This window comes from Rhineura floridana, chromosome 2 (genome assembly GCF_030035675.1).
Source record: "Rhineura floridana isolate rRhiFlo1 chromosome 2, rRhiFlo1.hap2, whole genome shotgun sequence".
Lineage (NCBI taxonomy): Eukaryota > Metazoa > Chordata > Lepidosauria > Squamata > Rhineuridae > Rhineura > Rhineura floridana.
The window spans coordinates 70,348,542-70,361,278 of NC_084481.1; the positions used below are offsets into that span (position 1 = coordinate 70,348,542).

Genomic DNA, 12,737 nt, shown 5'->3' on the forward strand with positions numbered 1-12,737 from the left:
CCTCTGCTTTAGGTGCTTCACAGATCTTTGTAACAGACTGTTTTAGTTTTAGTTTTTTTGACAATTGTAGTGATGTTGGTTTGGAATTTCTCGGCTCCGAAATTGTAGCGGATTCTAGCAAGTTGAAGAGTTTCTTAAAGTTCATCTTGTTTTTCCGCTGTATTTTTTTAGACTTCACGATTTTACTCTTTTTAACATGGAATGCCGGCCCCTTCTTTCTGCCCCTAGGTAAATTCTGTTGCGCGGGAGTTACTGGAACTGCGGAACTAGCCAGATGACTCTGTGTGTTGAGGGGAGCATTAATTTAGGAAATACAACTTGTTGAAACTAACATTGTTAACAGTGAATTACATTCATGCATATAAGCCTTAAGGTGTTCCAGATCTGTGGTCAGCATAAGTAGCCACCCTTGTAGGGAAAAATCAGTTATAGCATCTTTAATATACAATTGATTTAAGTCCAAAGGTAATGCTTGAGTCACATGATACTCCGCTGGGATATCCCAATAATGCTTTTCCTCTTGGCACTTGGAAGGACTGTCACTCAACTGATCTTGTATCAAATTTGACATATCAATGTTAACTACAGAGTTAACTACAGAGTCCTGATGTATGACGGAATCCTGCTTCTCCATTGTAGCAATATCTCCTTTTGTAGGTGCAGAATTTCTGGTTAAATATTGGCTTTCAGCCAGCTCTAATTCTTCAGCCAAATTCATTGCTGGAATCACACTTTTATTATTATGTTGAAAGCCTTTAAGGGGCAAAGACCATTCTGTGGGGGAGGAAACCACTGTATCATTATCCAATTCAAAGTGATGACTGGGGATCGTTGGAAAAAAAATTGTAATTTTCTTCTGCCCCTTTAACACAGGTTCCAACTTCTGTAATGGAGGGGAATAATCTTGATTCCTTTGACTTTTCTGCTTTAGCTTTAGCTTGTTGTTTAACTTCCCGATTTTATCTTTCCCTGATAAACTCTGAGTGGGAAGTGGGAGACCTAATTCTCTTCTCTCCTTTCTTGTAAGCACCATTCTTGTCAGTAAAATTTGAGCTCGAGAAACCGTTGTCTATAACCGGAAGCCGGAAATCCAAGGATAATCATTTTATTTCAGTGTCTCCAAAGAATTCTCACGGTGGAGAAGGAACACAGCCTCTGCTTCTTTCAGATCGAGGAGACCAGAGTTCTGATAGCACAGGATTTGGATATTCTTGCAGGTGGGCAAAATAATATGTTTTTTGGGGGGTGGGGGCTCACAGCCTTTCATCTATCATTATAATCAACCTTACCTGACTGTATCACAAACTGAATTCAGTGAATGAAAACAAGAAGAACCACAGTCAGCTAGGCTTGGTAAACACAAACAAAACAGTTTCCCCATGCATATACATTATGCATTATTTTTTGCAATTGTATGGCTAGCTATATATCTAATTAAATTACTGGGGTATCCCACTAGGTGGTGTCCTATACATACCAAACAATAGCTCTAGTGTGTGTTGGAAAGATTTTTTTTCAACATGTAAACATAATTTATTAGCTGTCAAAAGTATTAATTCTGACTATGTAAATTACACTAGCTGGATTACCTGTGTGCAGTAAGAGAACGGCTTCCGGCAGGCTGGGTTGCAATGCCTGGTTGTAGCTGGCTGCATCTGAATAGCACAACCCCCTGTAAAAGCAATTGTCAAGAGAAATAATAAAAGATACATTTCAAAATGAGTTAGGAATGTCTGCAGGGTTACTTTGCTGTGCTGCAACAAGGACTCTGGAAAAACACACCCCAGTATATTCATGTCACTCCTGAGATATCCTGGCCTGGGGAAGCTTTAACATCCATTTTACAGACTAAACACTATGATCCCTCAGACTAAGAGGTCTCTTCCCAGTTTTGTAGCATACAGCTAATATTTTTAAGTGCACACACAAGCATGTATTGTAACTGTTTGAATGTAACAAGACAGGTATTTTTATAAGCACATTTTTCATAAAGATGCAGTTGTTAGTAGAGATGTGCCAGTTATTCCAACCTCGTCTCAAATTAATTTGGGAAATGATCCTAGTTATTCCGGGGGGGGGGAGAATTTGGATCAATTCCCTAAATCAGTCCTTCAGTTTGTTGCTGCGCATTGTGTTAAATGGCCTATAAACAACAGGCTTTTGCATATATGGAGCTTATGGGAAAAGATGAGACTGCAATCTTATACAAGCATACCCTGGAGTATGTCCAACTGAAATCAATGGGACTTAATTTAGAGTAGACCTGTTGTCAGAAATACCATGCACACGGTAATCCTTTACTGTCACTCTCCTCAATCTGAATTCACTGTAGACGCATCCAAAGTATACTTGCTACTATGCTATATTTTTCCAGCCATGGCAGTTGCATATATTGTAGCAGCCCACATCTGGAGACAGCAATTCATACAAGCAGTGTCTTCATGTGTCGAGTACAGTGTCTAGCCATTCCCACATGGCTTTAAGGTGCTGGGGCTTCTGGCAAATGTGAATCAGCCCTGCGTGAATTTGGTGGTAATCCAAATTGATTCACTATCCTGATTCTGAATCCACCACCCCGAGTATTTCCACGTGAGAGGAAAAAGGGGAAAGCTTTAGAGAATGAAGGGATTAATGGTACAAAGAGATGAAGAAATGGAGAATCAAATATTTCTTCTTGTACCTGTAGATTCTTCTTTTGTCTCTGACAGGTATTGCTGTTGTTATCATGAAAACAGACGTTCCACATGAAGCACTTGCTCCTTTAATTATGTTATTATGATTGTTATTTGAAACCTGCCTCTATACAATGTTTGTATAATGCACTTCCCACTCACGCTGAAAACAAGTAGGTAAAATCAAGGCCCACTCAATCAGAGCTAATTGCATGCTAGCCCTTTCTGCCATGTACCTGACCTGTGCATGTGCCTCTTTATTAGGTGGGCTGATCTCTCTGGGTTTTGGTCATTATGCAGTGCTTGCTTGCAGAAAGTGGTTGAGTGATTATTTTATTTAACATATTTATAATCTGCTTTAATCTAAATGGTGGCTAAAAGTAAAAAAAACACATCACAATAAAACAATAAAAACTACAGCAACGAAAATAAACAAAATGTGACAGCTACTTTACACCAAGTCAGACCATTGGTCTCTCTAGCTCAGCACTGTTCATGCTTACTGGCCGCAGCTGTCCAGGGTTCCAAACTGGGTATATTCCCAGCCCTACCTGGAAATGCCAAGGACTGAACCTGGGACCTTCTGCAGGCAAAGCAGATGCTCTCCCACTGAGCAATGGCCCATCAGCAACAGTGAATCCTATTAACTCCCCCTCCCCCCCAAAAAAACCCAGCCATGATTTCAATCTCTTTCTGAAAGACAGCAGGGGTGGAATGCAGTGAACAAATGGAGAAAAGGCATTTCAGATTAGATGGATATTGGGTCCCTCCATATTTTGGTTCTAGGAGACCACTAAAATGGAAATGGACTGCCTTCAAGTCGATCCCGACTTATGGCTACCCTATGAATAGGGTTTTCATGGTAAGCGGTATTCAGAGGGGGTTTACCATTGCCCCCCTCTGAGGCTAGTCCTCCCCAGCTGGCTAGGGCCTACTCAGCTTGCCACAGCTGCACAAGCCAGCCCCTTCCTTGTCCGCAACTGCCAGCTGGGGGGCAACTGGGCTCCTTGGGACTATGCAGCTTGCCCACAACTGCACAGGTGGCAGGGCAGGTAACCCCTGAGCCACTCACTGTGGGGGTGATCTTTAGCTGGCCCTTGACACCAGGGCTGGATTAAGCTGAGGAGGGCCCCTAGGCTGATTGGTGTTTGGGCCCCCCTTCTTCTCTTAGGCACGCATGCGTGCCATCAACCAAGATGGCGGCAGAGGCTTCAGCCCCTTAGGGAAACCTCGGCCGCCGTCTTGATTGATGGCAAACCGCAAGAAACAGCAGAGAAAAAGGTAAGTAAAGTGGGGGGATGGTGGGCGGTTCGGAAGCTCTTATCCTGCGATCCGCAGCTCCTGTCCTGCTTCCACGGATCACGGAAGGAGAGTGGAGGGCCCTCTATAGCTCCAGGGGCCCTCAGGCCAGTGCCCCACAGGCCCCCAAGAGCTCCGGGCCCCTAGGCTTCAGCCTACAAACCTAATGGATAATCCGGCCCTGCTTGACACCCAGGAGACACGAGCGGGGATTTGAACTCACAGACTCTGGACTCCCAGCCAGGCTCTCCTCCCCACTGTGCTATACCAGCTCTGTAGGAGACCACTAAAATGGCCCACAAAGAGAATGCCAGGATGTGCGGGAACATTTCCTCTTTCTCTTAAACAGTTGGATGATGAGGATGATAATAACAACAATAATTTCTCTTAGTACAAGTCGTAGGTCTGCAACATTTCTAGAGTGTGCGGTAGCCTCAGAGATGTACCTACCTGTGACATTCACCCCATCAGAACGCTGGCACCACACTGTGCGTTCATTATCGTGCCAAAGACTCGTTTTCCATACATAATTATAGCATTTCCCTCCTACAGTTCAAAAAAGGCAACACTAATCAATTTTCAAGATAGTATGTACATACACGTTTATAATGGGTTGTATTCAACTAAGTCCTACTCAGACTAGACGTATTGAAATTAATGAACCTAAGTGAATCATTTCTATTAACTTCAATGGGCTTACTCTGAGTAGGACCAGCACTGAATGCCACTCAACATTGGCTAACAGGCAAATAATTAAGGCTGCACTCCTATACACACTTAGCTGGGAGTAAGCCTCACTGAGCTCAGCTGGGCTTACTTCAAAACAGACATTTATAGGATTGCACTGCAAACAAATCATATCGAAAGTTGCAAGGAGGACATATATGGGGGCACTTGGTTTGCTTTTCTGGAGACTTATGCTCAGTGTTTGCCCATTTAGTTCATCCCCATTTTCCCCTTTCTAATGACCGGAAACACTGCTCCTTCTTTCTACCTCCTCCATTCTGTTTCTCTCACTACCACCTTTGGAATGCTTGGTTATGAGAAGAGAAAGAAGATTAAAAACCCCAATTTCAAGGCATGATCAAACAGCAAATAAACAATAACTAGGGCCAGGTCTACCACTAGACTGAGTTAGATGATCACTTGAGGCAGCTGATTCTGAGTGGACTTCTGAGTATACCTGTATAGGATTATCCTATAAGTCAGATTCAATGCTGTGTGACGTACTTGAGTAGTCATGTTTAGAAACTGACAGCAATCAAATAAGAACTCAAGGAGTAGCATAAGGCTCCAATTTGAAAGAGCATCAACATGACATTTTTTTCCTTACAAGGAGGGTGAGAAGCACTTGTGGGATATTCTGCCTCAGGTGCCAAAGTAACTTTACTAGCCTTGAATGCTTTGCACCTTGACTTGGGGAGCTGCCATTTGCTGTTCCACCCCAGGCAGCAAAATGTCTGACGACAATAACAAAATAGTGTGAACTCTTCTAAGGGGTAAAATCAAAGGTCTGAGCTGAAACATTCCCTACCAGAACAAGGCCGGGTCTCCAACTCTTGCTCAGGGCAGCTGTCTTGGTTTTCAAATGACTGGATTATAAACGTTCTTGACCGAGACTGACGACCCATAGTCTCAAAGCTCCTGCCATCTATGCACGTTAATTCACAAGAGCTCCATTCGGACCATTCTGTCCAATGACAATCACCTGCATGTAAGAAGAAGGGGAAAAGAGTGAACTACTAGGGTTATACTACTGATGCCTCTAAATGTTGAAATTTAGAATCACTGCAAAGCCAATTCAATCTTATTAGTCAACACAACTTGCTCTGTTATCTCTTATCCTTTAAAACCAGTTTCTTAAAAGGTTTAGACCAGCCTTGTCCAACCTTTGGGCCACAGATGTTGCTGGACTGCAAGTCCCCTCAGCCCCAGCCAGCATGGCCAATGGTCAGGAATTATGGGAACTGTAGTCCAGCAACATCTGTGGCCCAAAGGTTGGACAAGGCTGGTTTAGACCATTCACTGTAATTACAATTAAAAAACAACAACGTTAGGGCTGCATTTTCCCCAGATAACCAGTTAAGGCTGAGAATCTAGACTATGTTTGTTAATCTTTTCCTGAAGACTGCTACATGTCTTGCTTCCTTGAGTCATTTACATGATGTTTTAGTTAATGTTTCAGTGCATAGCCCTGTTATTCGCATGTAGCATAGTGAAATGTGCACTAAAAGGATTAAAGTGTCAGGGCCACCACAGTTGTAGGATGTTAGACAGAGGCCCTGTTTGCATGCATAGTTTCATATGAGCAGAAGATCAGGCCCACCCTTGCCACTGCAATCCCTATTGGCCTTTCTTCTCATCAACTCCTCTGGGGTTGGGTTGAAGAGGTTTCAGTTCCTCGTGACTGGGAATTCTGAACTTGCAGGGCTCTCTATAATGGGAGGAAGGCTACAGATGTAGAGCAGGGTCTCCTCTTCAGACCTTCCGCGAACATGTAGACAGCAGGGGAATGGCTGACAGGGATGTGTGTGTGTGGAGATGACCAGCTCTCCTGCTCCATGTGATATTAAACCTGCAGATCAAAAGTCTAAACAGGGCTATAGTTGCCCCCATTATTATGGCTGCCACCATGCCATTCTTAGTGATGCACAACCCCCATTCCCTGCCCTGCCCTGCCCTAATCATATCTGAGACACTAATTAGGAGCTCCTTTGTGAATGACTGGAAACAAATAGCTTTTTCCTTGAGAATTCTCTGAGTCAGTGCATCCATGTTCTTAAGCGGTGCTTGGGAACTATCATGCAGAAGTAGACAGGCAGCAGCACTTTGCCTAAGCTCCTATTGATTGTGCATCATGTCCCCCAACATTCATTCATTCATTCTATTTCTATGCCGCCTTTTGGCCGAAGGCCCTCAAGGCGGCTCACAAAAAAATAAAATAAACACAAATACAAAATACACATCAGAAAAGAATACAGTGCACAGAAATTCAAACAACAAAACATTAACATTGTTTAAAAAACAAGGTTCTTTACAGGCCTGGAGATAATCTGTCCTTAAGATGTAGCACTGCCACTCCAGGAATTTTAGTCCTCAAACATTGAGCAGCTGTTGTAAAGGATTTGCTCACTAACACCATCTGATTCTTGCCCGAAATCATCGTCCGTAGACTTGAAGTAGAACTTGTAGTTGGGCCGGTTGAGGAGCGCCTTGAAGTCGCCCAGTGTCACCCGCTCAGCCGGGATGAGCAGCTTCACCAGGTACTGCTTCTCCTGGTTGTCCAGATGGTAGATGATCTTGGTCTCCACCACCGCCGTTGCCGCCGCTGCTCTTCGCGGAGGGCACCGCCGGCTGAGCCCGGACCTTGCTGTCTGTAGCTCGGACGTCATGGCTGTCCTCGTTAGAAAAGCCCAGCAGCTGTTTTTCTTTTTCTGCTAAGTGAGACTCGAGAAAGGAATAGGATGTTGGTCGAGAACTACCCTCCCAGTTCTTCTTGCATCTTGCACCCTGACTGGCTGCTGGAACATGGGTGAGGTAGAAGTAGCAGTTCCAGTGGAATTGGCAACCAGGTGATAAGAAGTGGCTGTCATCCTTCAGCAGGCATCTATTCCAGTGGTGGGCATTCCTCACAGCTCCTCCAGGAGTATGGTCTCATCATAGAAGCAAAAATCACAGAGGCAAGCAGCAAGACTTGGATTGGAAAGCCTCCCTGCTCCAGCAATGTGGAAAGCTAAGACTGATCTACAGTGTACCTATCAGGAAGGAAGGACAATTTCTCCCTGAAGCAAAGTAAGGGGTTAATCCAATTCAGAGTATGGGCTAACAGCAATAACAGTCTTGTGTTATCAACTTGAAATAAGTCTTGTTAGACTTAAGGACAAAGTGACAGTTTTGGTGAATGGATACACAACTCATAACAAAAATATTAAGGGTTATGAAAATCCCCATTATGTACCCATTATTTGTGAACCATGTCATTATTCCAGGAACATATTGTTGTGCGCTACCCCAATCTCCAAGTGGTGAGAGATCTCCAAGGGTCTCTGCACTTGCCCAGAGTTTGGTTTCCTTGGAAAGAAGCTCAGCAGAGTCTGTGGTGTCTTGATGAAATATGGTCTATTTATTTACACACATTCCAACCTGAGCATAAGATGGAGGAGTTCAAGGCATCAACAGTCCAACAGATCTTTCCTTTCCAGCAGGCTTACAGGCAGCACCCTAAAGTCATGGTGGAGGAAGCCAGCCTCTCTGCCTGCCTCCAGTTCCCAGCCTTTCCTCAGACTAGCTAAAAGCACAAGCCTCTCTTTTGGCCCCAGGAGGGGGGTGGGGGTCTCCTGAAGAGTTTCAATAACAACAGGGTCTCCTTGGCCCATTTGCCAGTTAATGGGCACTTGACAGACCCATTATCCCACCTGGTCCCTCTATTAGATTAACAAAGGAGACTCATCTGACCAGGGGAGCAGGTTTCTTAGCTGCAGAGCTCACCTCCAGGTACAGGGTTCCAAATCAGAGGCTGGAAGGGACTCACAGAAACAATCTCTCTCAACCCCCAAGCACACAACAATATATGTGACTCAGCTTCACTGCATGTTTACATAACATGCATGTGTTTCTTGTCCCATTTGGTTGGACCATCATTTCTATGTTATGCACACATTCAATAAAATGGAAACATATGGTTAAAATACGTTAAAATAACATATGGTAATTTGTTCCCCAAAAAAGCCAGCTAACAACTATGGAGAGAACAGCAGCAGCTTAGCTCTACTTTTGCATAAAGGAGTTCTTAAGGACTTCCAGCCTGTGACAATCCTCCAATTTTCCAATAATCCTACACCAGGATGTCTTTTTAATATGATGGAGATCTAATTAGGAGATGTTTTGCAACATATCATAAATGTGCATATATCTATTACAAAAGAGTAATATGCAAAACCAAGAAAATCTACTTTGACTTAAAGGCTGATATTCTAAAGGATTTAAACTTTAAACTTAGTTGATAGAGAACCAGAAGAACTATGGATTGAAGTCAGAGACATTATCAAGGAAGAATGCAAAAAGACAATGCCTCTAGTTAAAAAAGAGAAAGACCTCAATGGATGACTGAAGAAACTCTTAAAATGGTTAAAGAGAGAAGGAAAGCAAAAGCAAGAGGAGACAGAAACACTGTCAGAACCCTAAATGCAACTATACAGAGACTAGTACGTAAGGATAAAGAGAACTATTATAATAATTGTATAGAAATAGAAGAGGACAAAAAAAAAGGTAGAACAAGAGCCCTATTCCAAAAGATTAGAGAAATGAAAGGGAAATTTAAACCAAGAGTAGGGATATTGAATAATCAACAGGGGAACACAATGACTGACAAAGATGAAATAAAAGAAAGATGGAAGCAATACACTGAAGAACTCTATAAAAGAGATGCAAGGATGACAGATTCATTCACTGAGGAACCGCATGATGAAGTACCAGAAATTTTAGAATGTGAGGTGAAAGCTGCTCTTAAAATACTTGGAAGAAACAAATCACCAGGAACATATGGCATACCAATAGAGTGGCTACAAGCTACTGAGACTCAATCTGTCCAAGTTTTGACAAAAATTTGTCAAGAAATATGGAAAACTAAACAATGGCCCACAGACTGGAAGCGTTCAATATATATCCCAACTCCAAAGAAAGGGGATCCCAGAAAATGCAGTAAATATCCAACTATTGCCTTAATATCCCATGCAAGTAAAGTAATGCTCAAGATTCTACAACAAGGCTCTTACCATATATGGAGCGAGAAATGCCAGAATTCCAAGCTGGATTTAGAAAGGGAAGAGGCACCATAGATCTTATCGCAAGCATACATTGGATAATGGAACGGACCAAGGAATTTCAGAAGAAAATCACCCTGTGCTTTATAGATTATGGCAAAGCCTTTGATTGTGTAGATCATTTATTTATTTATTACATTTATACCCCACCTTTCTTTTCATGATAGAAACCCAAGGTGGCCTACATGTGGTTCCCAGGCGGTCTCCCATCCAGGCACTGACCGGACCTGATCCTGCTTAGCTTCAGCAGGGTGCTGGCCTCATGTGCCTTCAGACCATAGCCTGGGACAAACTATGATCATGAAAAACTATGGAATGCTTTAAAAGAAATGGGGGTGCCATAGCATCTGATTGTCCTGATGCGCAACCTATACTCTGCACAAAAGGCTACTGTAAGGACAGAATATGGAGATATCGATTGGTTCCCCACAGGAAAGGGTGTGAGACAGGGGGTATTTTATCACCTTTTTGTTTAATCTATATGCAGAACATATCATACAGAAAGCGGGATTGGACCAAGATGAAGGAGGTGTAAAAATTGGAGGGAGAAATATCAATAACTTAAGATATGTAGATGATACCATACTACTAGCCGAAACCAGTAGTGATTTGAAACAAATGCTGTTGAAAGTTGAAGAGGAAAGCACTAAAGCAGGACTACAGCTGGACGTCAAGAAGACTAAAGTAATGACAACAGAAGATTTATGTAACTTTAAAGTTGACAACGAGGACATTGAACTTGTCAAGGACTATCAATACCTTGGCACAGCCATTAACCAAAATGGAGACAATAGTCAAGAAATCAGAAGAAGGCTAGGACTGGGGAGGACAATTATGAGAGAACTAGAAAAGGTCCTCAAATGCAAAGATGTATCACTGAACACTAAAGTCAGGATCATTCAGACCATGGTATTCCTGATCTCTATGTATGGATATGAAAGTAGGACAGTGAAAAAAGTGGATAAGAAAAAAATCAACTCATTTGAAATGTGATGTTGGAGGAGAGCTTTGCAGATACCATGGACCGCAAAAAAGACAAATAATTGGGTGTTAGAACAAATTAAACCAGAACTATCATTAGAAGCTAAAATGATGACATTAAGGTTATCATACTGTTGCGTGCCTCCCCAATCTCCTAGCGGTGAGATTTCTGGGAGTCCCTGTGCTCGCCCTGGGTTTGGTTTCCTTGGGAAGAAGGTCAGTGGAGACTGTAGTGTCTTTATGAAATATGGTTTATTTATTTACACACATTCCAACCTGAGCTTAGGATGGGGGGGGGTTCAAGGCATCAGCAGTCCAATGTCCAGCTTTACCATCAGTGTTATGGGAGGCATCCTAAAGTCATGGTGCAGAGAGCCAGTCTCTCTGCTGCCTCCAGTCCCCAGCCTTTCTCCAGACACACTCAACACACACTAAAAATACAAATCTCTCCTAGCCGCCAGGAGAGGGGGGAGAAGGCTCTCCTGAAGGGTTTCAATGACAAAATGATCTTCCTGGCCCATTCACCAGTTGCTGGGCACCTGATAGACCCATTAACAAACCTGGCCACTCTATTAACTTAACAAAGAAACTCATCAGCAAGTTTCTCTACCCCAGGGCACAGGATTCCAAATCAGAGGTTGGAAGGGGACTCATAGGAAGCATCCATTCCAACCCCCAAACTCACAACAATACAGTACTTTGGACACATAATGCAACAACATGATTCACTAGAAAAGACAATAATGCAGGGGGTGGGGGGAAGGAAACAGAAAAAGAGGAAGACCAAACAAGAGATGGACTGGTTCCATAAAAGAAGCCACAGACTGGAACTTACAAGATCTGAACAGGGTGGTTTATAACAGATGTTATTAGAGGTCACTGACACATAGGGCCGCCATATGTCGTAATCGACTTGAAGGCACATAACAACAACAATCCTAAAGGATTAAGAATGCAACATTATGTATACTTAACTGGGAGTGAACCCCCCTGAACTCAGTGAAATTTACTTCTGTTACTTCTGAGTAGACCTGTATAGGATTACCCTATCAATTCAGTGTTGTGTGGCTTACTTGAGCAGTCATGTTTAGGAAATGATTGCAATCAAATAAGGAAGCTAGGTGTAGGATAAAGCTGCAAAATGAGTCCAATTATAGTGCCATATTTGTCTTGCAGAACATGACTGTTTAATCATCTGTGTGTGCACCATCACAAGGACAAAAGGAAGTCCTCTATAGGGTTTACCTGGGCAAGGCACAGAACATGGAAGCTGCAGTTCACCGTCTTTTGATGGAAGCTCTCCACACAATGCACTTTCTGCTTGTTTAGATGTTGCTGATAAAGAGCCATCATGTACCATACATGTGAGGTCCCGTACTTGCATTCCGTCCCCACACTGTCCACCCTAAGAGAAATAATAGAGGTTTGTGGTACTAAAATAACTCTTACTACATTAATAATAAATGCTAAGTATACTGAATAGATCCTTCCTCCTGGAAGCATCCCACAGCATTTGTCGATTGTGTTCTTCAGTGCTTCCTCAGGTGTTCAAGATCAGTAAAAGATAGAATATGTATTTCCTGCTTCTAGCATTTGTGTGGAGTTGCACACAGCTGACAGTGATTTGGATGCATACTCAGTATTCTGTGAATCAGAACTTGAAAAAGTCTCTCTTTGCTGGTGGCAAAGATGAAGACAAATCCTCTCTCATCACTCTTGAGCCGTGAATTTGAGATGGAAGACCTAGATGGACTAAAAGCTTAGCTGTATATATTGTTCTCTGTGCTAATAAGATTGTGTGCAGAAGGAAAGGGCTTTGTTCATTTCTCAGAAGATATGTAATGGTAACTATTTTGGACATGCCTTTTAAGCATATATCACCCCTTTCTCTCTGCTGTATTTTCCCCAGTGCATGATCCAATCAGGCTGACATGAAGAAAGCTAAACAGATCCCATCCTCTCC

The 12,737-nt window shown here is 42.8% G+C and overlaps 1 protein-coding gene across 1 annotated transcript in view; it reads right to left on the bottom strand.

The window, feature by feature from the left end:
• THSD7B (thrombospondin type 1 domain containing 7B) overlaps positions 1 to 12,737 on the bottom strand; it is a 653,838-nt gene that overhangs the window by 14,055 nt on the left and 627,046 nt on the right. The window contains exons 22-25 of the mRNA XM_061608903.1: positions 12,020 to 12,179; positions 5,506 to 5,679; positions 4,422 to 4,517; positions 1,590 to 1,672 (exon numbers count right to left, since the gene is read on the bottom strand). Of these exons, the coding sequence (XP_061464887.1) occupies positions 1,590 to 1,672; positions 4,422 to 4,517; positions 5,506 to 5,679; positions 12,020 to 12,179 (513 nt within the window). The remainder of the gene's footprint in view (positions 1 to 1,589; positions 1,673 to 4,421; positions 4,518 to 5,505; positions 5,680 to 12,019; positions 12,180 to 12,737) is intronic.